Raw genomic sequence first — 26,140 nt, 5'->3', positions numbered from 1 at the left:
GGCCTCCTGCCCTGTGGATCCGCTCTGTCCTTGGTTCATCAATCGTATCATCAGCCGCGAGAATCTTAATGATGTCATGAATCGTTGTTTTTAAGCAAGCCCTCCTCAGTCTCCCCTTCGTGCGCCGGGATTCCAAAGAAACGCAGGTTATTTCGTCGTTCTCGATTTTCCACATCATCCATTTTTAACCTGTATTCCTCTTCTCGCTGCTCACGTTCTGTAATTCTGTGTCCCAGCTGCGTTTCCAGAGTGTCCATCGAGGCTTGGTTGTTTTCTACTCCCTCTAGTCTGTCCTCAATCCTATCATACGTTGGGTGACTTTGTCGATTTTGCCACCTAGATTAGCTCCCATATTTTTTATTTCTGTTAACAGGGCTGCCACGTCATCCTTCGTAGCCGCTGTCTCACCGTGTGCTGTTGCTCCAGTTGCCATTTTGGGGGAGACGATTTTGCGAGTGGGGGGGGACGTAAGCGTATGTGGCAAGCTTCTCTTTTGCCTGAATATATTCAGGGACCTTTCCCACCAATTCAGATTCAAATTTGCGATACGTAGGCTGTGAAGGGTCCACTCTCAGGTTATACTGTATGTGCACAGACCCTTCTCCCCCTCTCCGTTACTGTGCTCAGGTTGCTCTTTTCACTCTCAGGGCACAGCCTGGTTACTTTCTCCCAGTCTTGAGTGCTCTGTGCAGCCTGGGAGGTCCACAGTGGGGGAGGGTGAGTGCGGGGGGGGGGGGGGGGAGTTTCGAAGTACCCCCTATATGTCAGTCCTGTTATGCACCGGGGTACTTGAGGAGGCACACGCCCCTGTGTTGGTGGCCCTACCCTCAGTCCTGGTGGTCTCTCAAGTTGGTGCGTTCAGCACTGGGTGTTCTTGCTCCAGCGGGGGGTGCTCTGTGGAGGTTGTAGAGGCTCCTTAAGGTGGTTCTGGGCTATCGCAGCGTTTGATCATGTGGGGGGGTTCCGCAGATACAACTATGTGGACTGTGGCCGGTTCTGCCGTGTACCGGGTCAGAGCAAGTGTGGATTTCCAGAAGGTTCAAAAAAGGGGGACCTTGTCACTTGTAGCCTCAGCACGTAGCTTTCTGTAGATAGCGCGAGAGTGTGCAGGGGGGGCCTCCCGGTTTTAAGCTTGAGGTACTTGGTGCGCCCAGAAGGCTTCGCTCCGTTCTTTTCTGGGTGTTTGCCCTCTTGTTTCCTCGCACCTCCACTTCCTATCTCTGTCAGAGTAGAGTTTGGCTCCTTGTAGTGTTTACGTTGTTGCATGGGCTCTTTGGGGGGCCCCCTGGGTGGGGGGTGATGCAGTCCCCCAGCACACTTCCTCTTTGAGGTACCACCGGCGCCGGGCTCTAGGCCGCCGGGGGTGGGGCGCAGTGCCGGGTGTGTGTGCACAAAGCGCAGGCCCGTGGGCGGGATGGGGGGGAAGCTGCGGCCTACCTTGTCCGCGGAGGCGGGCCCGTTCACAGTCTTCACCGGCAGTCCTCCGTGCAAAGGCAGATGCGAATCAAGAAAGGCTAGTGCGTCGGGGGGGGGGGGGGCCGCAGGAACTCTGATGAAGTTCCCCCATTGAAATAGGTCTGCAGGCAGGGGTTGATGCTGGTCTCCAACTCCAGTTCCTCTCGTGGGGGGATCGTCAGGCGAGCCGTTACGCCTCCCTGGGGTCCCGCGTGCCCCAGTAGTTTCGTTTTCTTCTTTGCTGCCGGGCACTACGCAGACCAGCCACGTTTTCTTCGGTTTCCACCCGAGGGAACCTCCGATTTCGTTCACATTTTTTCCTAGCTGGGGGAGCCACACTCGTACGTCTCGTGTCCGATTGGCAGCTCTGGGGTGGGGGGGTCGGAAAGTGGGGGCTCAGGACCACTTTTCGGACCTCGGGCGCGGAGCTCACACGAACAGCAGGCTCTTCCGTGCGCCCCCTGGTGGCCGATAGCGTATCCTTTTTAACACACCTAGAGTAACCATAAATCCGTCTAGGGCAAAACAAAAATGTACCCCATTGTACTGCAGTGTAAGCTGCATTGCACAATGATAAAAAGTAACCAAAAGTAACCAAAAGTAACCAAAAGTAACCAAAAGTAACCAAAAGTAACCAAAGGTAGTAACGCGGCTAAGAGAAAGAAGGTTTCCCAGTACTGACAGCCTGAAGGACATGTCGGTTTCCCAATAATATATGAGCAAAATATAGTGTAGTGAAGCCTAAGGCTTCAATGCACTGCAAAAAGAGCAGGACAGAATCAAAAATAAAAGCTAAAGGTTTGTGAGTTCTACAAAGATGTAAGGAAAGGTGCAGTAAAGAGAAATCTTTCCTAACACTGATTACAAGCCAAGAGCTAGAAGAAGCAATGAACTTTATTTTTGACCACTATTCATTTTGATGCCCATATCCATACGCATTGTATGCAGTTAGTTGTGAGGGCAAGCATAGGTTTTGGACACAGACAGATAATTATTTTGGACTTCCTGACGCAGACCCTCCTTAGTTTTCTTTAGGTAGGGAAATCCCACCTTAGAATAGGGCAAGTTAGGCATTACTCTTTCGTGCCTTTTGAGTTCATAAAACTTTGTTAAACGAACTTGAACCACTTGTCTGTGTCCGACTCATGATCCCTTCAACTAGCTATCTAATGGCATGTTACTGTATGATCCCCTCTCGTGGATTTACCCAAAGTACCAAACTCAAACACCCTTTTTATAAACATTAAAATGGTACACTCCGAGATCAGGAAGTTAACATCACATCCTCTAGATGTTATGATTCTGCCTTATATCAAGGTCCAAGCTCAAAAAAGGAAAAATACCAACTCATCCTTTAATAACCTCGCCCAATGTTACCCAATCAGATGGGATTAACTAAGAATAAAACAAGCACATTATGGAGTTCAATTCCCATAATGCTCTTGCAATGCTAGACACAGACTCATACAATTTAAGATACTCAATAGACTGCAGTACACCCTTGCGAAAATTGCCAGGTTTGCCCCTACAGCGAATGGTGGCTGTATCAAACGCAATACAGACGTGGCCGATGCACACCATATGTACTGGGACTGCCCTCTGGTAGCCCAATTTTGGCATGAGGTTGCTGATTGTTTACAGGTATTTACGGGTGTCCCCCCCCCTTGTTTGTCACTCCCAAAATACCTGTTTGGGGGTAGTTGAGACGCCTTTTTAACCTTGGTTGCTTGGCCAAAATATGGATATTACTTAAATGGAAATCTAGGACTGCTCTGGACATTAAAATGTGGGTCCAAGAAATGACGTATGCCAACGAGTGTGAAGAGGCCTATGTGTCACTTGTAACACTAAGTTGCAGGCCTAAGGACATTTGGGAGCCTTTTAGAGAATACTTAAGTAAACGAACAACTGTTCAGTGACAAAGTATAAAGTAAACGTATTACATTTTGCGACTCGGACGATACCTACATGTGTGGACATTAAAACCCCCGATTAATGTAAATGCTATAATACTGTTGAAGATTGTATTTGAGGATGTTTGTTCTGCACTGCAATAAAATAAAGTTTATTAAAAAAATGTATTTTAAATGCCTGTGCGTACATAAAAGAAATATTTTCATACTTCAATCGAATTGGTCGTGCTCTGAGTTTATAAAAATGACCACCCCTCTCTCTGGATTCTCCAGACATTTGTGTTTTTTTACTAGTAGTTTCCTTAACCGTGCTTCCAATGTACTGTGGTAAGTGTGCTCTTGAACCCCTTCATTTAGAGAGCTGTAGAAGGGATGACTTGCTGTTTAACATGTCAACAGAGTGGAACATCTGAAGACAGAATCTTTGCCTGAACATCAAATACGTTCATGTTATTAAAGAAAGCATTAAGAACACTTAAGTGCTGCAGAAAGGAGTACAAGAAAGGCAAGGGGGGATGCATACATTGCCAGTATCCACGTCCCCTTGTCGCAAATGTAAACCTTGAACAGTGAGTGATCCGAGGTGCAAACCCTAACGCCTGTAGCCTGTAACTGATGGCAGACGAAGTAATGTCTCATGCCCACAAACATACTTCACCTCAGTGAAACCTGAACCTCAGTAATGCAATTGCTTAACAAATGAACCGCTTATCAATAGCCATCTTCCCCAGATTACACGCAATATATTAGCACCAATTGAGCAAGAATCTTACACTAAACGGAAGTAAACAAGCACAAACAACGAATAGAATCAAACAGAATAATGCTCACCATAAGCAAATAGACCAGGCAGCTGATTTACCTGTCGCCCAAATATGTTTCGCCCCAACGTAGGCGGATAAGGCTCATGTCCCACCTGCAAAAACCACAAGAATAATTAAATACTGTCAGAAGAGGACAATTCCAGCCCGGAAGGACATACAAGAAATTAATCTGGCTCACCCAGTCACAGATCACACACAGCAATAACGACATATGTAGGATCTTCCTTGCTTTATGAACACAGACAAGTACATTTTCACAGAGCGCCTAACAAAGTAATGTCACATTTTTACATAGCGTTTCATGCTGGGTTCCAGTTACTTCTAAGCATTGATAATGCATGCTTTACATTTTTTACCCAATGCATCTCCGGTGGAAGAGCTGAGGGCCGAGTCAACCATGCAGGAGGGGAGGGGCAGTGGAGGGAGGGGGACGGGGAGCAGGGAAAAAGAGGGGACTAGAGTGTGCCCTGCAATCTGAACACAGCCATTTGGAGAGTTCTTAATTTATACAAAAGGCATAATGCGGCGCCAGCTCTCCCCGACTAAATGAGTGAGTAACAGAGCATAGCCTTAATATCGATTTCAGGTTTAAGCAAATCTATTCTCCATGTTTTTAAGATTTGCATTAACTATTGGGTGTGGAATTATAGGGGTTGTGTCCAAAGTGAACTAACTGCCGCAAGTCTAGGTTCTGATTCATGAAAGTGCTTTACTTAGGTATTTGTTGCGGAAAGCACAGAGGCAGTATGTTTTAATCATCAGCCTTAAAGGCAATATTTGACAGCGTTTATTTATTTGTTTGGTTTGCTTGTTAGGTGCTACTACAATAAGAAATATAATTTCAAAGCACCCACAGGGCAAGCGAGGGAGGAGTGGGAAATACATTAAAATACATAAAAAAACAATACTTAAGAGCAGTGTAGGTGGGGAGGAAAGGAAAAGAGGACTAACCTACTGTGCCTTGCAAGTATTCAGAACGTGCAAGTGCAGCAAGGAAGAGAAATGGGGGGGTAAGCGCTGTGGAGGCTGAGCTCATGGGTGATCCACAGATGAAGTGCTAGGAATGTTCAGTGGTACACAGCCTGGAGCCGCAAGGGGTGAAAGTGCAGAGGATAAACAGGAGCTGGTACGATCGGGTGTGGGAGTTCAGGGCCAAGAATGTATAAGGGCCCAAGACACCAATCGCAGCAACTGTGGGATTAGCCGGGGAGAGAGGAAGGGAAGGAGGAGGAAAAGAGGAGAGTTTTAAAGGAGCTTCCGGAATGTAAGAAGATCCTGCTTAAGGCACAGATGGTGGTGGTGGGGGGGCTCTTCCGTAGGAGGGAGTCAGCTGAGGAAAGCAACCACCTGCCCTCTGTTTAGCAAAAACGCTTTACAAACAGAGTTGGAGCCAGAGGAGCATAGTGGTCTTGAGGGAGAGCATTTAGTAAGATACAGTTGAAGATAATGTGGTCCCCGGGCCCAGGCCACCTTGTGGATGATGCATTGGGATTTGAATTTAATCTGTGCAGCAACAGGGAGCCAATGGAGACTTTTTAGTGCAGGGGAGATGCGGTCCCTGGGCTTAAGGCCAAGGATAAGTCTTGCTGCCCTATTCCCGATTGGTTGGAGGGGGTTGCAGAGTGGAAGATGGTAGATTCAGGAGGCGCCTATTGCAATAGTCAAGCCTAGAGAGAACCAGGTCTTGGATCACATTGAGCCTCTGAGAAAAGGGAGAATTCCTTTGAGAAGAAAGAGCTGAAAGTGGTACTTCTTGGCAATGTCCTGAGTGTGTGAGGGAGGAAGGAGAGAGGAGTTTAAGATGACTCCAAGGTTTCTGGCTTCAGACGAGGGCACAGGGGCACAGCCCAAAGAGGAAGGCCAGAGTGAAAGGAAGGAGAGAGCAGGGGTCCCGATGGGAAGGATCTCCATTTTACAGGTGTTGAGGCAGAGATTGTGGGCAGTGCACCAGGACTGGAAGGCAGATAGGCAGTTTGGGATGATTGAGGGTGCAAGATGGTCAACAGGGTGTCTGAAAAAGAGCGGTGTGTCATCTGCGTAACACTGGAAGTTGGAAGAGAAGGAGGAGATGAGGCGTGCAAGCAGAGCAAGGTAGATGAAAAGCCAGGGGGGGAGAGGATATACCCTGGGGGACACCACAGGTGGAGAGATAGGTAGGAGAGGAGAGGATGGCTTGGGAAGAGCAGTCAGTAAGAAAGGATGTCAGCCAGTCTAGTGCCCGTTCTGGAGATACCGAGGGTATCGTGGAGCCTTTGTATGAGGATGGAATGGTTGACTGTGTCAAAGGCAGAGGAAAGATCAAGAAGGATAAGGACAGTTGGGGGAGTTGGAGTCCAGAGATGCAAGCAGTTCTTGACAGGTGTTCAGAAGAGCAGTTTCTGTGCCTCTGGATGCTCGGAATCCAGATTGTTGGTCGTGGAGACCACCAACAAGTTCAGTGTGTGAGTTGAGTTGGGGCAAAACCAACTTCTCAAGCAGTTTCCCCAGGAAGGGAGTGATGAAGATAGGGCGGTAATCGGCAGGGCAGGTGGGATCTGATTAAGGTAATTTCAGGAGTGGACGCACAAGGGATTGCTTAAGGGGGGAGGGAAAATTCCTGTGACAAAAGAGGGATTACAGAAATCAGCAAAAGCAGGGGCAAGAGAGCCGATGTAATCCTTGATGGTCCTACATGAGCAGGGGGGAAAACTGCTTAGAAGAGGCCTTCATGGAGCGGACAACTCTGGTAACTTCTTCAGGTGTGGCAGGGGTGGAGGTGAGGGGGTGAGGGACAGGTTGTGAGGGTGTGTAGCAAGGGTGGTAAGGATGTCATGGGTTTTGGAGGCAAAGTGTGAGGCCAGTGCATTGCGGAGGGCCTGGGAAGGAGAAGGGGAGGAGGAGTCTAAGGAGGGGTTGTCTAGTTCCCTGCAGACCTTTAAAAGTTCAGCCGTGTTTATTGGATGCACCGGAAACCCGGGTCTGAATTTGGGCTCTTCTCTTGGCACAAATGGAGTTTCTGTATTGCCTTTGGAGCAGGCGGCAGGCCAGTTAGTCAGTGGAAGAGCCTGAGGTTTTCCACTTCCATTCTACTGCCCTTCACTTACGTTTCAGGGCCGCAAGTTCGCTTCGGTAGCGTACCAGGTGTTACGCTTAGGGACAGGTTTCAGGTGGATCCTCTTGACTGGGGCAAGAATGTCAAGAGTATTAGTGACTGAGGGGTGAAGGTTGCTGAGGGCAGAGTCAGAGGTAGAATCAGAGGTTGTGGGGGATTAAGGTGGCAGCTGCAGACACGTTTCATCTGGCGGATGTTAGCAAACGAGATTGGTGGGATTTCCGGGGGCAGGGGGCAGTCAGGGGTCGCCAAGAGGACTCAAGTGGGAAGAGAGGAGTGAATGATCAGACCAGGAGAGAGGGGTGACTAGTGGGGTTCAGGGGGGTCAGAGTGTATGAGGGTATCCAGAGTGTAGCCAGCTGAGTGGGTTGGCCCAGAAGGGAGAATGAGGAGGGAACATGAGGTGCAGAGGTCAGTCAAGAGAGTGGATGCAGAGCCTGGGCGTCCAGTTGGATGTTGAAGTCACCCAGTAGAGTAGGATGAATGTGGAGGAAAGTAAGGAAGAGCAGAAGTCAGTCCATTCAGAGAGTAACATGGTGGTGGCGCCTGGAGGCCGGTAAATGGTGGCAATGGTCAGGGTGGAGATGGGAGAGATGACCAACTTGCAAACCAGGCTTTCAAAGGAAGAGTAGAGCTACATAGGTAAGATGGAAGCAGGAACCCACTCAGGGAAGATTAGACCAACCCCCTCCCCACCCCCAACAGTGCGGTTAGGTCAAGGCTTGGAGATGATCTTGAAGCCATCAGGGAGGAGGGAGTCAAAAGCAGTGACTGAGCTGGCACTGAACCATGTCTCGGTATGAGCGAGAATGTCAAGGTCAATGTCTTCAAGAAGGAGACAGATGTCAGCAGATTGTTTGTTGGCTGAGCGGGCTTTAAGAGTTGCCAGGTGGAGGATGTCTGTGCCTTTGAAGGTTTTCTGAGGTGGTATAAAGGGGCGTGGTACATGAGTCAGAGGAGGGAGTGGAGGGGGAGAGAGAGTAGAAGGCGGAGATGCAGTAGAAGGAAGGAACTTAATGAGAGAAGGCAGGATCCAGTCAAAGAGAAGGTTGAGTTGTGGATTCTGGACCAGGATAGTGCCAGTGTGATAGACATTAACGAAACGACGAGAGGATGAGAAGCCAGCCAAAAGGACTTCCCACTTGGTGCCACCTTTAATGGTAGAGCATGTGGAAGGAGAGAGAGTAGAGGTGAGATGGGGTTCCATAGATCTGGAGAGGGGACAGAGAAGAGGATAGCAGTGAAAACCTCTGTAGGGGAAGCACTGACATAGGTGTCTGCAATGGAAGTCCAGGGCTTGCAATGTCTTTTTTTGGTGCTTTTTTCTGCAGGGCTTTGTGAGATAAGGGGGATAGGTGATAGTGTAGCAGTTAGAGAATATGGGAGAAATGGAGAGAGCCATAGGTCAGTAGAGGTTTGCACAAGGAAATAGACGAGTGGCTGCACAGTACAGTTCTTGCTAAACTCACTAGGAGGCCTACTAGGAAGTCAAAAGGGGGCACAAACAGTGAAATGCAGGAAGTTCACAGATGAACACACCTAAATCCGAAATTCATGTGCTCTTTGCACTACTGCACTGAACTGTTTTGCAACTATTTACAGGTGCTATCCTTTGCTCTTGGACAGCCTTAAAAAGGTACACACATGAGATAAGGGCAGCAATTCTTCAGTGTGATACAGGGTGTGCCTACTACACATGTGGGTATTGGCTGTGCAAGACATTTAATTTGCACTAGTCTGGAAAAGCGGGATAAAGCGTGCAGTTAAACATAGGGAATCACTAGTGTTTCACTCCATGAAATATGAAAAAAATAATGCATTTTTATTACATAACATTTCTTGGATGAGGGCTTTTCAATGATGCAAAACGAGCAGCAGGGTCCCGGGGGTGTAAACGGAGATGGTAAGAGGTGTTAAACACGATTGAATATCTCAATGTCCAAGTCAAGCAGCTCCTGGGCATAATTACAAGGAATCACAAAAGGCATTTGTGAAAAAATGCGAGATAAACAAGTTTTCCACATTTTCCAAGAGCCTCATATTAGGCCAGTCATAGCCAAACTCAAGCTACCAAACATCTTTTGTTGTGCCTGCTAAAATGAAATTTAAACCGGGAACCTGGTTTGCAAGTAGTGAAACGAGGCCAATCTAAAGTCCCCACTGAAGGATTCTACCAATCATGACATTTTCTGACATACATTGAGCCAGGAATTGAAGTTTCAAGTTGCAAACCACTAGACAGGCATTAAAAACAATGATAAAAGAAATCAGTTGCCTTCTCAATTCTCCATATACAGACAGCACACCATGACATACTTGACGAGAGTATCACTCTACGACTAATGTCAATTTTGCAGACTGACCCGGTGAAGTAGAAAAAGGTCCGATCCGCTCCCAAATGACTAAACGGCTCTATCAGCAGCACGAACAACTCACATTTTTAAATGGTCGGATAAAAGCAGCAAGTCCTTAATTATTGGACGATAATCTCGGACTTTAATCCTTATACTATGCAGACGGGTCAGTCATGGGAAGATTTCATTAACAGAATGTTGCTATTTACCAGGTATTGCCTGAATTGCAGGTTTGCCTAACTATTAATTAATTCCTGCAGCACCAGGTAAGCTCGTTAAGTCATTCTTTACAGACTGGGGCCTTCCATTCTAAGTTTTAAAGGTCAGCCTTTTGCAACAATACAATACAGGCCATGCCCACTAATCTGCATACTCGTCAAGTAACATCACACAAGACAACCAGAGGAGGACCCTCATGATGGAATCTCATACTAAGTGTTGTGGCAATGTAGCAAACCTGGTGCAGAACACTTAAATCTGTAGATCTCAAGCCTCAAAATGTGTACACACCACTAATCATTGGCGAGTCAAAGGTGTGCAGTGTTTAGAAACGGGACCAAACAGCTTTTCATGCTCGACTAGTAGCTCGTAAATTTACATTTTTACCAGTGGATTATCGCAAGTAAAAAACGACTTCAGGAATTTTTTTATTTATTTTTACACAAACAGAAATGGTTCTAGTTTTGTCAAGAGAGCACTGTGGACAGTGTGCCCCCCACCCACCATAGATCTTTACCAGGCACTTCAAAGTAAACGTCTATTTTTTCGAATTTACAAACTTTAATGCTTAAACTTAATTGAATTATACTCTTTGTACACGATTACTCAACACTTCCGCTGGACACTTGAGGCAACTCCTAAACGCTGGAGACCTGCACAGTTTCCAACAAAGCCTCTTTCTTACCAGCTGCTCTGAATCGAACTAGATCACTGGACTCCAGTGTAACAGACTTCAATCCCTATTGGGTGCGATTGCCTAATTATTTTTGGAAGAAAGGAATACCACCACACAGTAAAATCCCCACGATACCACTGACAGTAACACTCGCACGCTTCACCTCATTGTCCGATACACTAAAGAAATTGGCTCTGCTCCACCACACAGTATAAACGTGGCCATGAGCTCTGGCAGCCTCGCCTCATATCTACGCTCCATCCATGCTATTCCGAGGGCAGTAATTGCAGGATGTGATCCTTTCACCACTAAAGTGGTTTTTTTCATTACAGCTGTTCAGCCCTGGATTCGAGCAGGAGGCTCACACCCTGGCACTTAGTCCAGTTAACTCTAGATGCTATCTTCGGGAGGTGCATTTGACAGTCAGTGGCTGGAAGGCTCAACTAGAGACGCACACTAAATTAACAGCAGCACAGGAAAAAAGCTACTGAGACATCGACCAGCAGCTCACCTTAAGTATGCGGCATGTGCACGGCTCAAATCTTAGGCACGTCACAGGTAAACTGCATGAAACTTGAATGACCAGCAGAAGACCTTGATTCCTTTCAGCACTACTGTAGGTGGCTATGGTGAGACAGTGAACATGATGACCACTGTGGAGAAGATTTTTGTGGCTGGCTCTCTGCATCTACCCTATTCTATCAATGAAGTTCAAGAAAACCTTGATGTCTACTAACCCCACCAATAAACGGAGATGTGACGGGAAAAGACCAATAGTGTTGGTTTCACAGCAATTACTTCAACGGAGGGATAAGTGGGGCTCGAGATACTCATGACAGGAGGAAAAGATTCAGAAGAGATGACAGATGGATTATACCAACATCCAAATAACACAGTGCCAGCGGTCCACAGTTCAGTTACTCAAGTCAGAAAAGCAGAATCCGTACAGAGACCAAAAAAAGGAAACGAGCATAACCAAATTACAGAATGCTTGTATGTGCACATAACTCCCAGAATAAAGTTCGAACCGAGCGACTAAAGTACACAGAGTAACGTAGCATCCAGAAGCTTCTCAAACAGGAGTGGAAGAAAAGGGATACATTCCAAAAGATGCAAGCTGCAGACTACGCTCCTAGCGAGAGGAACGACAGCGCCAAAGAAACAAGGAATCGCGGCAAGTAAGTGCAAAAGGGACTCAATTAGCAAGAAGGAAAGAGGTTGTCAAAGCAGTGAGAAAAGGCAAGAAGGTCTTCAAGCCATGGAAACTAACTCACAGCAATAAAATGGATTGAACGGCCTTAGAAAGAACTGCCAAGAGGGCATCAGTGCCAACAGTGTACACAAAAATCAGAGCAATGAGAGCACAGAATGGACCACAGCACCGGAATGACCACAGTGAGTAGAGGATGGTGGCCATATTGCCTCATCTGTTTGACTCATGCATCTATTTCACATGTGGTTAGTTCTTGCTGCACTGATCCTATTCTCCCCGCTTATCCATCACTGTGACAGTCTTGCTCGACCGAGACGTAGCCTGTTAGATATGGCAGCAACCCTCTGGTGTTACCGAAATCAGTTGGGGATTCCCCTGCTAGGAATTAACCTATATGGGTGTTACTGTGGGGCAGGAGGCTCAGGTACAGTTGTGGATTCAGTGGATCAATGTTGTTTCCTCCATGACTGCTGCTACCACCATTCCAGGGTCTTTCTCAAGTGTCGCAGCAAAGTTAAGTGGAAGAATTATGCCTTCATGTGCATAGGATCACAGACATACTGCACATCCAGAGCACTCTGTGGTCGAATGGCCTGCGAGTGTGACAAGCAATTTGCAGAGTGTTTGACACAAGCAAAACCAAACATAGCGCATTTCTTTTATAACAAACAGCAGCTTTGCCCCGGGGCAAAGAGCACATGCCCAGATACCTTTCCAAACCGGTCCGAGATAAAGAGCTGGGCAACAAAGATTACACAGCCTCAAAATGTTTCCAGGCACCGATATACTGTGGATATATGACGCAGACACAAAACGAACACCAGCTACCCAAAACAGACCGGAGCACAAGAGTTTTAAGGGTCTGCAAAACTGTCAAATGCAGATGGTTACATAGAGGGAGCAAGAGAATTAATTTAATGAGTTGCATTGCAATCTTGCAACATAACGTCCAAGTATGATACATTAGTACAAAAACTAAACCTCTTCTGGACAAAGGGCTTCAGAACACAGGCACAGACATTATCTCCCAAACCAATGTTGGACAGTTTGCTCCGACGACAGCTGCTGGCCACCTTCTAACCCAAGGATCTCAGACTCTGCACTAGGCTGAGTACAGACAGCAAAACATCTCTCCCAGACGACTGCTTGGACAAAGTCTGGACATCAGCACACCATTACAGATATTGACACTATTATACAGTGGATGGCCACTGGGCTTTGCGGCAAAGATACTATCTCTCCTGAAGAAAGGTCTGACATCAGACAACGAACACAACTACAGACCAGCTCTCAGATAACGGCTAGCTGATAAAGGTTGGGCATCAGACAAATGAATAGACAGTCTTGCCTTTACACTATACCCCTTAACACGAAGCTGCTGCGCAGATTTGAGGTTTTGTGTCCTGGTGCTTTAGATCAACTGACTGAGTAGGATATAATACCTCATTTCCAAGCTCCTAAAACACTTAGAAAGGCTTTTCTAATGATATTTAGCTTAATTCACCGTTAGCAAAGCAGTTGTCACCTTAAAGCCAATGTGATAGGCACTAAGCCTCATCAGACTGTTTTCGGATATGTTAGATGGGGCAGAGTCACGTGTTGAGGCTTTTCAATTTGAGCTGTATAAGCAGTGTTTCTCCAATTACAGTTTGCTCTACATGGTATGTGGACCCAATTCAGAGATTTTCAGAGTAGTGTACTAGGATCATCAAACTGAAAATGTAATTGTTAAACTGGAGTACACCAGACTGAAAATATACTTGATTAACAAACTGGGAGTATTCTGGGTAAGTCAACTGTGGAAAAAACAATTGTAATTTAAATGTATTAACTGTGTGTATAGTGGGTGTGACAAATTGGGAGTTTACTGGAACTATCGTGCTGGCAGTATACTGAATTTTTCCCAGCACCACAGATACTGGAATTGTGCAAAATGGGAATATAATGGAATGTTCACATTTTCCATATGCTGTGCCAGCTGGTATCGACTCACTGGAAGTATGACATTCTTAGTCAAATTTAGAGCACACTAGGACAAATGAAAGGAGGTTTTACTACAGTGCGATTTTGCATAATTTGCTATGTAGTTGGATTATAAAACTGGAAAGGTAAAGGGACCGGCAACCCCAGCATTGTAGCAGTTTCCACAAACTATATCGGAGTTGAAAACTTGCAACATTCTGGCATTTTGGAATTGTGCACAAACTGAAAACCTCACAACTGTGTCAAAGTAAACTGGGATTTTACTAGATTGGAATACACTGTGCTGTTTGTCAAAGTGGCAGATCACTGGAATTGTTACTGTAAGCCATGTCATAACAGGTGGAGTCATGGCAAGATAGATATTGTCCACAATCAAAGCATACAGGGACTAAGCACACATGGAGTATACTAGGGTTGTCAGAGGTTTACGTATGGACTACCTTTGTATGGAAGCCATGAGTTTCAGTTTGCATGGCATTGCAACAAACTGACTTTCTCTGATACAAGCATTGGTGCAGTGACCAAATTTGCACCAGTTCTCCACTGCACTTACAGAATGAATTTAAAGGAGGGGCTAATTCTATTGAATACTAAATACTGAAATATAAGAACAGTGAATATGCCAAATCAATATTATATTTAGACATTATTTATCCTGTGAACATGTAAAGAAAAAAACAAATTTAACTATTTGCTGCCACTGTTGCTGGCACTAGGTGAGTCCACACTTAATATTAATGCGCATTGATTCAAAGCAGCAGTGTTTAGAAAATTAGCTTTACAGTATGATCTGCAAAATCACTATAAATGGCTTGATTATGGAAAATGAGTGGCTTTCAAAGTAATTGTGTAAATAATTACACAGGAAAAATGTAGGTTAATAAATACTACTAGGAGGTTCATAGAATTTGAAAATTAGACCCGAATGTAATTGCAATTATAGACTAGACATAGATCAAAAATAAAGGTTTACTGCTATGAATTCACAAGTCAATGTGATTGTTGCATCTTTATAGTGGAAATTAGCGTATATATATCCACCTGATAGTTGGAAGTTAAGACTCTTTTGCTGGTCGACCACCAGGCTAAATAGCCCCGTGTTCTAAATAGCCTACATCAACATTAAGCATACGTTAATAGCATGGAACTGAAATATGTGCTAGGACACTACCCCATGTTTTCACCTACACAAAGCGAACCAAAGTCAATAGGCACACATTTACCCACACGGTCTCCCCATAGTTAAACTCTGTCATACTGTGAATACCTCAGTCATACTAAGTAAGCCCTCGTCCACTCCCCACTGCCATTCGACACCATGACTGACACTCTGCATACTGCTAAACTGTCAGCCATTCCCTATACATGCCCAGCCACACTCCATACAGATCTACCACACTATACAGCACCAGCCATGAACTGTGCACCCCTGGCTAATTGCGGTACTTCTACTCCATACTTGGCACCGATTCAACAACTCTACCTACCTATACCTGTGCCTTGAACCAAAGACATTAAGGACACCCACTATCTGTAGTTCAAGGTATGGAAGGGTGGACCAGCATTGCAGAATCTGGCCTCACCCTTGGGGAATCAGCTTTATTGTTTGGTTGTTATTACTTTGGGTAATATTTTGGAGTAAAGTTGTTTACGTGTCCCTTTTAGTGATGACTCAATACTTGGAGAACAGTAGATTCATGGTTTCTGAGGTGTGACAGTCACATTTGATGACCCCTACCCCCGTGATGATTGTGTGTGTGCCCCTCACCCGCCTTACCCCCCTTGTGATGGCTGTGTGTACCCCTCACCTCCCTTTCCCCCTGTGATGATTGTGTGTGTGCCCCCCACGTCCCTTGCTCCTAGTGATGGCTGTGGGTGTTCCCCTCATCCCCCTTGTCCCCTGTGATTTTTTGTGTTCCCCTCACACCCCTTGGCCCCCGTGATGGCTGTGTGTGCCCATCACCCCCTCCCCCCCGTGATGGCTGTGTGCGCCCCCCCGTGATGGCTGTGTGTGCCCCTCACCCCCCTTGCACCCTGTGATGGCTGTGTGTGGGCCCCTCACCACCCGGTATGATCCTGTGTGCGCCCCTCACTCCCCCTGATGATTGTGTGTGCCCCTCACCGCCCGTGATGATTGTGTGTGTGCCCCTCAGCCCCCGTGATGGCGGTGTGTTCCCCTCATCCCCTGTGATGATTGTGTGTGTGCCCCTCATCCCCTTCACCCCCCTTCATGATTGTGTGTGCCCCTCTCCCCACTTCATGATTGTGTGTGTGCCCCTCACCCCCGAGATGATTGTGGGTGTGTCCCCCACTTCCCTTGCCCCTCGTGATGGCTGTGTGTGTTCCCCTCATCCGCCTTGCCCCCCTGTGATGATTGTGTTCCCCTCACCCCCCTTGATGGCTGTGTGTGTGCGCCCCTCACCCCTCTTGCCCCCCATGATGGCTGTGTGTGCGCCCCTCACCCCCATTGCCCCTGTAATGGCTGTGTGTGTGCCCCTCACCCCTTTCCCCCTTACGGTGGCTGTGTTGTGCCCCCTCACAGGTCTCCCTTTGGTGTTTTGTTACCCCCCTTTCTTCCCCTCTCCTTCTCCAGCACTTTGCTATTCATATTTGCTTCCTAACCTGTACGATAGTTGCCGGTCTGTGTCCTCCCCTTTTTGCTCTTCTCCTACCCCTCCCCTCAGCACTACAAGGTCATCTGGCCTAGTACGTTGGTTGCTTGTTTTGTCCTGCTTCTCCTCCACCTTGCCCCGTCTCCTGCCCTCCTCTTGTTAAATTCCGGGACGATCTCAACAACCGTCAGGCATAGTAATTGTAGCCGCCTGTCTTTCTCATCCTCCTGCCTCTCCTCCCCTCCCCTTCTCTGTTCATTAGCACTTAACTCTATCACTGTCTCTTGACTTTCTGTGATAGCAGCTTGTTTGTTTTACCCCCCTGGTCTTCTCCTCCCACGTCCCTCTCCAGCACTATTCCGAATCATCATCAGACCTAGTACGCTTAGTCGCTTGTTCTGTTCCTCTCCTTCTCCCTCACTCCATATACCCCCACCACCCCCCTCTTGTTAATATTCCAGCACTACATCAATTGTCGTCTGGCGGCATAGTAAGGTAACTGCTTGTGTGTCTCATTTCTCTCCCCTCCCCACCAGCTTCTTTTATTGTTCCATGCACTTGCACTATCTGAAAAGTCGCCAACTGATTAAGATAGTTATTTTTCACATGCTGAAAGTTTCAAGGACTTGTAAAAACGTAACTGTATTCTCCATGTTCCCCTCCCTCCTTGAAGCGCTTTGAAACACACTAAGCGCTATAAAAATAATCAATCAATTAACCAGATCCGGCTAGAGCTATAAGCCCACAATTTGGTACAGGAAGTAGCAATACAGGATACAGCCTTGGAAACAAGAGCAACAAGGCAGATACTGACTGCTCAGGGTTAGATATCAGACACTGGTGAGGAACAAGAAGGAAAGTGTGCTGAGGGCTAGACCCAGACACCAAAAGGTTCCAGAACTACAGTTGGTGAGTGAGAATTTCAGAGCCTGGAAAATAGAAATGTGATGACATCAGAGGCAGATCTGTACCCTAAGCCAGTACAGTGGGAGGGTCACAAGAAACACATGTAGCTTTGTTCCTAGGTTGTCAAGAGCAAGCATAGCACTATAGCCTTAAGAACAAGATTATCAAAAGGCGAGATGGTTGATATATTCCAGAGAATAAATTAGATGGGGAATCTTAGTACTCCCTTAAGTATGACCTTTTATCCCATTTAGTTAACTTATTCCGAGACACTTTTCCAGAATCTATGTTCTTCAAGAAAAACAGTTCCAAAGTACAGGGAAGAATAATGGGTGGAAAAAACCTCTGAATGTTCAGACCCAAACACTCAATGAGTGATTCATCTTGGTACCTGTATGAAAACACGCACCACACCTACCCTGTTGCGTTTATCGATAAAGGTGTTGAAAATGACTTTGTCCGATATGTTCTTTTGGTTCTTTGTCGCAGTGGGCAACGTCACTCTGCCTCATTAGCTTTTTGATCAATAGCCATATCCTCAATAACCTCTGGGTATTTATCTAGGAGCAGACTCATCTATGCTCAACAAGCGCTTCATAACAATTCCTCACAGGCCTCTCCTCTCAAAACGCCAAGACAAACCATTTACAAGTAAAGATAGATGGGACTGCACAATTCAGTTTTTCAGTATTGTTTTGTGATGCACAGCAGTAATGCATCAAGCCCTAAATTCCCAAGTACTTGTTTAAAAACGTTTATGTCACGATTCCTTGTCATGGGAGACAACACCAGGCTAACACTGCTGCTATGGAGCATCAGATTGATGCAGCTGAATGGGATTTCATTTCCCAGGACATCAAGCATGAAGGGCACCTCGACGCAGCATCCATGATACTGCGCCGGCCAAATGACCATTTCTGGCAATGCACTGGAGTTGCAAAAGAAAACCATGGTCTCCAGGGACACTTAGGCTTCTCAATGGACAGTGTACCTGAGCAGCGTTTTTGGTTTGATTCATGACTTGTCATCGATACAAACCTCTACCTTGTTTTTCAGCATGTTTTTGGAGTATCCCCGACAGCCTTGGTGGGCGAGTTGCCACCTTGAGTTGGCCATGCTCACAGACATATCTCCTCTCCGTGTTTTCCCCAGTTATGCCTCCACTTTTGAGACGGCTCTCCCTGGTGTTGTGATTTGGATCAACTCCACTGTATTGGGTTTTTTAGAACTTCGAGCATCTTCTGGCGACTGGTCTTCACATCACTACATTGTTTCCTCACAACGTTCTGGAGTGTGAAATGAGCCTGTAGAGGAGGAGCCAAGTACCCCCACTCCACCTAGCCCGCCTACATTACCTGAAGCATATGAACCAAAATATTTGACGTATACTGAACAGCAAAGAGAAGAGTGCAGGCTCTGTGCAGTACCCATAAGAATACCTATACCTAAGAGAATATGGGAGGTAAATACCCATTGAGGGAACCAAACCTGCATACAAAACAATATGATGACCATTTGAATGAGATTCCTGATGAAACAAAGAAACTGAATGACCAGGATGAATGGTGACATCATACAAAGTTGAATCGATACCCATATAGAAAGATAACCAGACCAGAGAGGCAGATCTATAAAGAACGAAGAAATACCAAGGAACAGTGACATCTTGGGATCAAGATGAAGAAACTTATGCCGCAAACCTGATGAAGAAACTCAGGTAGTTTAAACGTGTACAGATGCAATGTAACGCAAGTAGCAAAGTAATCATGAAGCTAGCAACCCGCTTTTAAAATAGTTGGATCGCTGCAAGCGCCAACAATAGACACATATAGACCTCTATATTTACATTTGGACAAGTAAAGGATGGATGTTTACACTACGTATAAAGCAGTACTGAACAACGAAGGCGGCCTCATTTTAGTGTCGCAGTTGAGGAAAGCAATTGAATTAAACAGAATCCAGTTCAGCTAAGGAGTTGACTGAGCCAGAAAGCCAAGGTTTTATCAAACTGGAGTTGGCAGACATTAGATACAATTAACGTGAAATAACAGAAGCTCCTGTTCAGAGAGGTCAAGAAAAAAACAAAAGACATCAGAAGACTCTCGAAAATAAAATAAAATACACACAAAAGCTACATTTCATGGTGTCCAGTCACATGATGGAAGAAAGTTGGACGGATGAGAAGATCACACCTACGCACGGAAGCCGGTTAGTGCCTATACTCCTTAAAAATTCTCAGAGAACAGTATAGACGCAAGGCCAACTTCAAAGTACTAATTGACACTGGACCATTGAGGTGATGATGGATCACATTTTTAATTGGTGGGAAGCTGGTATCAAGACAAGCTCACCGACACCCGGTTGTTCAGTCTGCGTGCTGCTCACGTAGGTGGAAAATTACTGACGGGGTTTAGTAGCCAACTAATTGTAGGGGACCACGTAGTTGGGGGTCCTATAGTTTGAGTAGCCAATGGGACATCGTACATTTAGTGACGTTCATAGTGGCCATTTTTAAGGGAGGGCTTAGTTGCCCCACCTGATGTTAATTATCCTATTACCTCTCTCCGTTACTCCATACAGATATAGAACCTATATTAGTTATTGAGGTCAACATGTCAGCTATGACCAATTATGGGTATAAGAAACCAACTTTTTTATTAAGTAGTTAGAGTCAGACTATCGAGTGATTGCTGATGTTCGTTGTACTCCCTGTTTTAGATACTAGCATTAAAACAGACAACCTTTTGCCAAACTATTTGTGTCATCGATGTATGAGTAAAATCTGCATCCCCCCTTCTATCTCAAGGGTACTGCTGCTCATCTTAAATGGCTGGAAGCCTCCAGTTCAAGCCCATTACATTACCCAGAACTGTTCAGAAGACCTTAGAATGCAGACGTTTGAGCTAGACAATACTACTATTGTGATCTACCTCCTTGTGCCAGCTGGGTCAGGTCCCTTTGACTTTTTATTTTCCTCTGCGCTGGATTTGGGGGAAGGGTTTTTCCTGGCCTATGGACTCATACATCTGGGCAGAGGAAACACTCCGATACCCACCTGGTCCCCAACACGCTTACCCCAGATATGCGAAGGAGAGAAGTGAGAGGGAAGGAACTGGGTAAGCTATTGGTTCCACTTTACAAATCAGTTGTTGCTTTTTCTCTTTGCAGCCAAGGAGAGGGCCATGAGGCATTTGCTGCCTTTTTACCCAACTGTATCCCATTGGTGTGATTAGTGTGGTCTGTGAGGTAAGGTCGAGAGGAAAGGGTGTTGTGCCCCACCCCCCAGGAGAATTATAGTCAGAATTGACCCATATTGTGACAGTTTGCAGCAAACACTAAAAATGTGTGGTGGGTTTAAAAAAACTATCCTTCCACCGGAAACGTGAACGCAGAATTAGCCATTGAGCCAAGTTACACACAGCACCACCCACCATAGAGATCTAATGTTTAACGAGAAGTGTAGCAGAGCAGTGTTGATACTTATGAGTACCTAGATGCCTGTGAAAGACTACTACACAAAGCGTTTAGGGCCAAACGTATACAACTGGAGGGATGCAGCATTCTCCTTTTCCAACCAGAACAGATTCAGCCAGGTCATAATGAAGAAGTTTTCTGGATCAGAAGGGGCAAGTCCACTCTGGTGTAGTGCACTGCCGAGCTTAGATTCAAGAACCAGGATAAGATGCAACTTTGTGGAGCCAGAGGCAACTGAAGAACTTAGCTATATGATGAAGACTGAACTGTGTTACTAAATCACATTAACCAACTCTCTTGTTGGTCTTGGAGGAGCACTAAGAATCCCTCTGTTGTGTTATATCCTACTTGGAGGAAGCAAATAAGTGTTCCCAGCTTATCCAAGTTTAAACTCTGCAATGCAGGTATCCAACCTTTGGGAAAGTAACCTCTTTTCAACAATGCTTAAGAAGGTTTGGCCACAAATCTCTCATATACGCCATACATCTGAGAATTGCACTTGTTCCCGACCGGCACCTGCTACTAGATACCAGTCAATAAACTGGCAAGTATCTCAAACTCTCTCCAGGTTACAATTCCAAAAAATTCTTCTTTCTGCCCCAGGGTCTCGGTTTCCTGCACTGAGGAAGGCGTGTTTGGATGCCAACACTACTGGCATGCCGAAACGTGCATAAATGCCCATAAGATAAGAAGGGGCATTTTTGAACATTTGTTTTTTACGTTCACGTAGGCAGACTTCAGGCATGATTATAGTTTAATTGTGCCTTGACCTTCAGGGTATTATTAACTATACCTTGTAGGATTTCACAACTAGAATTGCAAACAATCTATGTAGGAATTATACAATTGTGTTATTGGTGCAATCTTTGGTGATTTGTTGTCATTTGTGTTATTGTATCATATTAGATATATTTTTCTTATGATTTTTTTAAATTAGTCACTGTCTTACAATTTAATGTTTGCAAGAATGCTTTTTGTGGTTGATATGCATGTCTAAAAATGTTTTTCTTTATCTGCACATATATAAAATATGAACCTAGGTTTGAGATATTTTCTGTGACTTTTTCAGCACGAAATCAACTTCTTTAAGTGAATATAATAACATTCGACATATTGAATTGTTTTGCAGCGTGGACACTTCTTAGCTTTTCACTAGATACCAGTATCCTTGCATGGGGGATGGCGGATGGAGGGTGGCAGGGGAGGGGAGCAGAGCCCTTCCTTTTAGGCTGAGACACACAGAAGAATGAATGTGCTTACTTTCTTCCTGAGTCACCAGCATCTAGCGCCTTTGCAGTTGGAAGAGACTGATCCGTGGTGTAGTTTATTTCCGTTTGAAATCAAAATGACAGATTTCTGTTGTCACAAGACAGGCGACTCGTGGCTAGATGATAATATCAACGCTTGACAAACACCACAAGGGGAAGAAATACTTGCAAGTTGGAGCCTATTACGAAGTAGTGCTACTGGCACAGGAGAGTGACCTGCAGTTACAGGGAAATAAATATCTGGACAATTAACCAAAATCAAGGGAGCAGAAGTACTTGCTTGCAATGCGTGTCAAGAAGCAAGCTGAGACTGTAGTCGTTAGGGAACACTTCGGCAGAGGAATATTGCCACAGGTAGGCCCTTGACACACAAGTTTATACATAATGAGATCTGCATGATAGTGTTCGCAACACTTATTTTCCGTCTGCTACCCCTAGATACCATGTCCCAGTCCACCAGTGCTCCAGCTCCTACTAACCAGAGTGGCACAAGCCACTCTGGGTATACACGTCCTTCCAAGAGGTGAAAGCGTGCAGCAGCGGGACAGGCTCCAACCCAAGGCACGCACAGGAGACCCACACGTCGAGGAAGAGGAGCTTCTGTGATGAGGAGCTGGACATCCTTGTGGACTACGTGTTGGGACAGACATGCTTATGCAGTCAGGGTGCACACATACGCTGCTCAGCGCATGGCCCACTTGCAGGCCATCACGGATTGTATAAGCGCCGTGGGCCATGAGAGGCACACACCGCAGGAGGTGATCAAGCGTTGAAATGACCTCAGACGCAGAGCCAAGGATAAGATGAGTGTCGTCTACTCCTCTACTCTGGTGACTGGAGGTGGGTCCCAGCCAGAGGACGGGGGACTCATTCCACATGAGGAGATTGTCAGTGATCTCATTGATGTGGAGCAGATCCAAGGCATGGGAGACCTGCTGATCTACGAGGATTAGTCCGGTGAGTGGTGATGCATGTGTGTCCGGGACATGTCTATGTTGCTTGGATAAGTGTAATGCTTGTTTTGCAGTTTTTTCAACATTTTCATGACTCACGTGGGTGGACCATGTCATGGCGGACTGGTATGTGCCTGTTGCCATATGGGCTGCATGCAGCCAATGAGCTGCCCACCGGGTCAATCCTCATCACCACTCCCGATCACTCATTCCATGTCACTCTCTCGACTGCCTCTCTTGGCCCTCTTCCTGCTGAAACCGGTCATGGCGTATTGCCTGTGCTTGTCATCCAATGCACACTCATTCTCTCATCGCATCTCTTGACGTTTGTGAGAGGTCAACCTGCCAGCTGTCAATATTGTTTAATTTTAAGTTGAGCATGTTCCCATGTACTGCAATGGCCCCGTACAGTTCCATGCCCAGGTCTTACCTTCTACATGGTTATTCTCTTGGATTCTGTCGATGTGACCTGAACTCATGAAATCAGTGTGCCTGCCTTCACTCTATTCCACCAGCCTAGCATTATAGCACAGTGTTAACACTTGTGTGTATGAATATTGGCATTTGCAGTTAATGTCATTTAACATGCATCAGGGGCAGTGCCCATCACCTTACATGTCATGCAGTTTGATCGTTCATGCATGTCCATGCTAGTGTCATCTGTGCGTGTGCATCAGTGATGCTGGTGACTCAACTATGCCCGCCTGGTGCTTGTGTGTGAAGCAGGTGCTAGGCACCATGCACTACATGTGGTGTTGTGCCCTTAACGCGCATCCATGTCTCATTTCATGATCCCCTTGCATACCAATTAGACTGTGTACGTGGCAGAGTTTGTGTACTCACTGACATGGCAGGTTGATGTGTTTGCATGACTGCATTATGATACCTATGTGTGTGGGCAGGGCTGCATTATGATACCTGTGTGTGTGGGCTGGGCTTTCTAACAGTGTCTTCATGTATTTGGCTGTCCTTCTGCAGGTGATGAGCCACTGGGTGCAGGGGAGGATGTGGTGTGTTGGCCCATGAGAACCCACTGGTGCTGCAGTCCATCATGGGAATTGCTCGCTCTGACTCTGCCTCTGAGGAAGCCTATGGCTCTGGTGGTGAGTCGGACAATAAATCTTTGGAACTGTCGCAGGTGAATGATTCAACTGTGGGTGCTGGCCTATCACAAGCATCTGTGGTGGGGGAAGAACCCTCACAAGGCCAGTCATTGTTGGCACGTCGATCTATGGTGGTTACGGCTTCAAGGCCACGCTCCATAGTATCGGCTCCTGTTCCTGGGAAAGCTGTTCAAGGGATGGATGCAGTCCTGCAGCCACAGACTGTGCCAGCACATCAAGGGCTAGGTTTCCTTGGGCAGAGCAGGCGTGGTGCACGCCAACGTGGTGGCCATATGCCAACAGGCCGTGATGTGTGGGAGCAGTCCATGTATTCTGTTGCACAACAGCAGGGTGCTGCTTAAGAGATGTTGGCTCAGGGCATGGATAGGGTGGCCAATTCCAATCTCCCCCCAGAAAAACAGGTGCAGCTCCGGCAGCAGGCAGTGCGGTCCACAAGCCGCTCACACATGCTCCAGATGCAGGCCAGCAACAGGTGCAGACGGGCAGAAATGTGGTCCTTGCTTGCAGCCATGTGTGCAGAGGGTCGAGCCCACAGAGCTGCCCTAAGGGCAGACGCTAGGTCACTGACTGCACTAGAGGCAGCATGCAGTAGACGCTCAGAAGTGCTCATGCAACAGTTGACACACACCATATCGGAGGAACTGCGAGAAATCCGTGAGGTGTTGCAAGCTGAACTTTGTGCATCCCATGAGGTGTTGCATGCAGACATCCATGCCATCATGTTGCAGATGCGCAGCTCACAGTCCAGCATGTCCACTGCCATGGAGGACCAAGCCAGGGCTACATGTGGACAGCCTCCCATACCAGTAACACCTTCTATTGCTACACCAGAGGGTGCCGACAGCAGCGGCAGGTCTCCCAATCCATGATGACAGTGCGGACCATGAGACCCATGGAGGTTTTTTTTTTCTTCAGCATCAACACATGTGGGTTGGTCATCCCCCTTACCCCGGTGCACCATGGGCATTTTTGATTTTCCTTACATGTTTTGTCTATTGTGCATTTATGTAACAGTGTGTTGCTTTGTGTGGCATCTGAGGGCATCCACTGTAGGTTCCGGCTGGGCCCGTACAGGCTTGTCTTGTGTTTGTACCCTCCTTGTAGGGTCCAGACACATATGCGACTCCTGCTTCCCCTTTCCATGGGCTTGCAAGGATTGCAGCGTGTGAAAGTAACTTACACAATGGCATTGAAGTTCTGTTTCATCTGTGGTCAGTCTCAGGTGCAACCTGCGTATACACCCCTAGTGGGATTCATGATTGTTTTTCCAGTGCATGTTTGGCATCCCTTTTTTTTTTTGACGTTCAGATAGGCCATTTGTTCATGTTCCATCTTCATGTATTTGCTTGCCCATCTCCATAGTGTTTGCCCTTCCAGCTGTATGTGCTTCCATCCAACTGGCATTTGGCAGGACATCACTACTGATGGAAGGGTGCCATGGGCTAGTTAGGGCACATTGATTCACTTATGGTATTCTGATTGGTGACCGTCAGACATATTCACTGTTGTGTCCTGTGTTTCTGGAATGTCATACTGGCCAATTGATGTTCCTGTATACTTTATTGTTTTGATGTGTGTGAGTTTGTTCTTTGAGTGGCAGGACAGTTAGTCGTTGACCAATTTGTGACAGTGATGTTATGCATTGGGCATTTATGTGTCACTGTTGACATTGCATGCCATGGCGTGCCAACTACGTGTCATGGAGCTTAGGGGGCTTTAGGTGACATTTCGTCATTTAGATGTGTATTTCTGCATGGGGGTGGTGGCATACTGCATCTTCCATGTTTGCCTTTTGTGCACACAAGATTGTTTTGTTTCAGTTGTAAGGGAGGCCCACAATGTAGCACTTCCAAGGACAGTTTCTCAGGGTGGAAAGGTTGCGACAGATGATTGTCCCTTTCTCATCATCGATTGTCACCTGGTATGTGCCAGGCTTGTGTGCACTCCGCAGGGGTTGGATTTTAGGTGAAAAATTGTGCCACAAGCTGGGTACAGGCAGCCTCACCAAGTGTCCTTTCCCCTCCCATGCGCAGCCGGAGTGCATGTGGTTGGTGATGTAGAGGCATCACTATGTC

General features: G+C 46.4%; 1 protein-coding gene across 1 annotated transcript in view; it reads right to left on the bottom strand.

Annotated features, from left to right (window-relative positions):
* The window catches only part of MTCH2 (mitochondrial carrier 2), a 411,299-nt gene that overhangs the window by 381,116 nt on the left and 4,043 nt on the right, over positions 1 to 26,140 (bottom strand). The window contains exon 2 of the mRNA XM_069623091.1: positions 4,200 to 4,284. Within this exon, the coding sequence (XP_069479192.1) occupies positions 4,200 to 4,284 (85 nt within the window). The remainder of the gene's footprint in view (positions 1 to 4,199; positions 4,285 to 26,140) is intronic.

The sequence above is a fragment of the Ambystoma mexicanum genome, chromosome 11 (genome assembly GCF_040938575.1).
Source record: "Ambystoma mexicanum isolate Mex_15411 chromosome 11, UKY_AmexF1_1, whole genome shotgun sequence".
Classification (NCBI taxonomy): domain Eukaryota; kingdom Metazoa; phylum Chordata; class Amphibia; order Caudata; family Ambystomatidae; genus Ambystoma; species Ambystoma mexicanum.
Note: the sequence above shows the minus strand (reverse complement) of the source record. Positions and strands in the feature narration are given on the sequence as shown.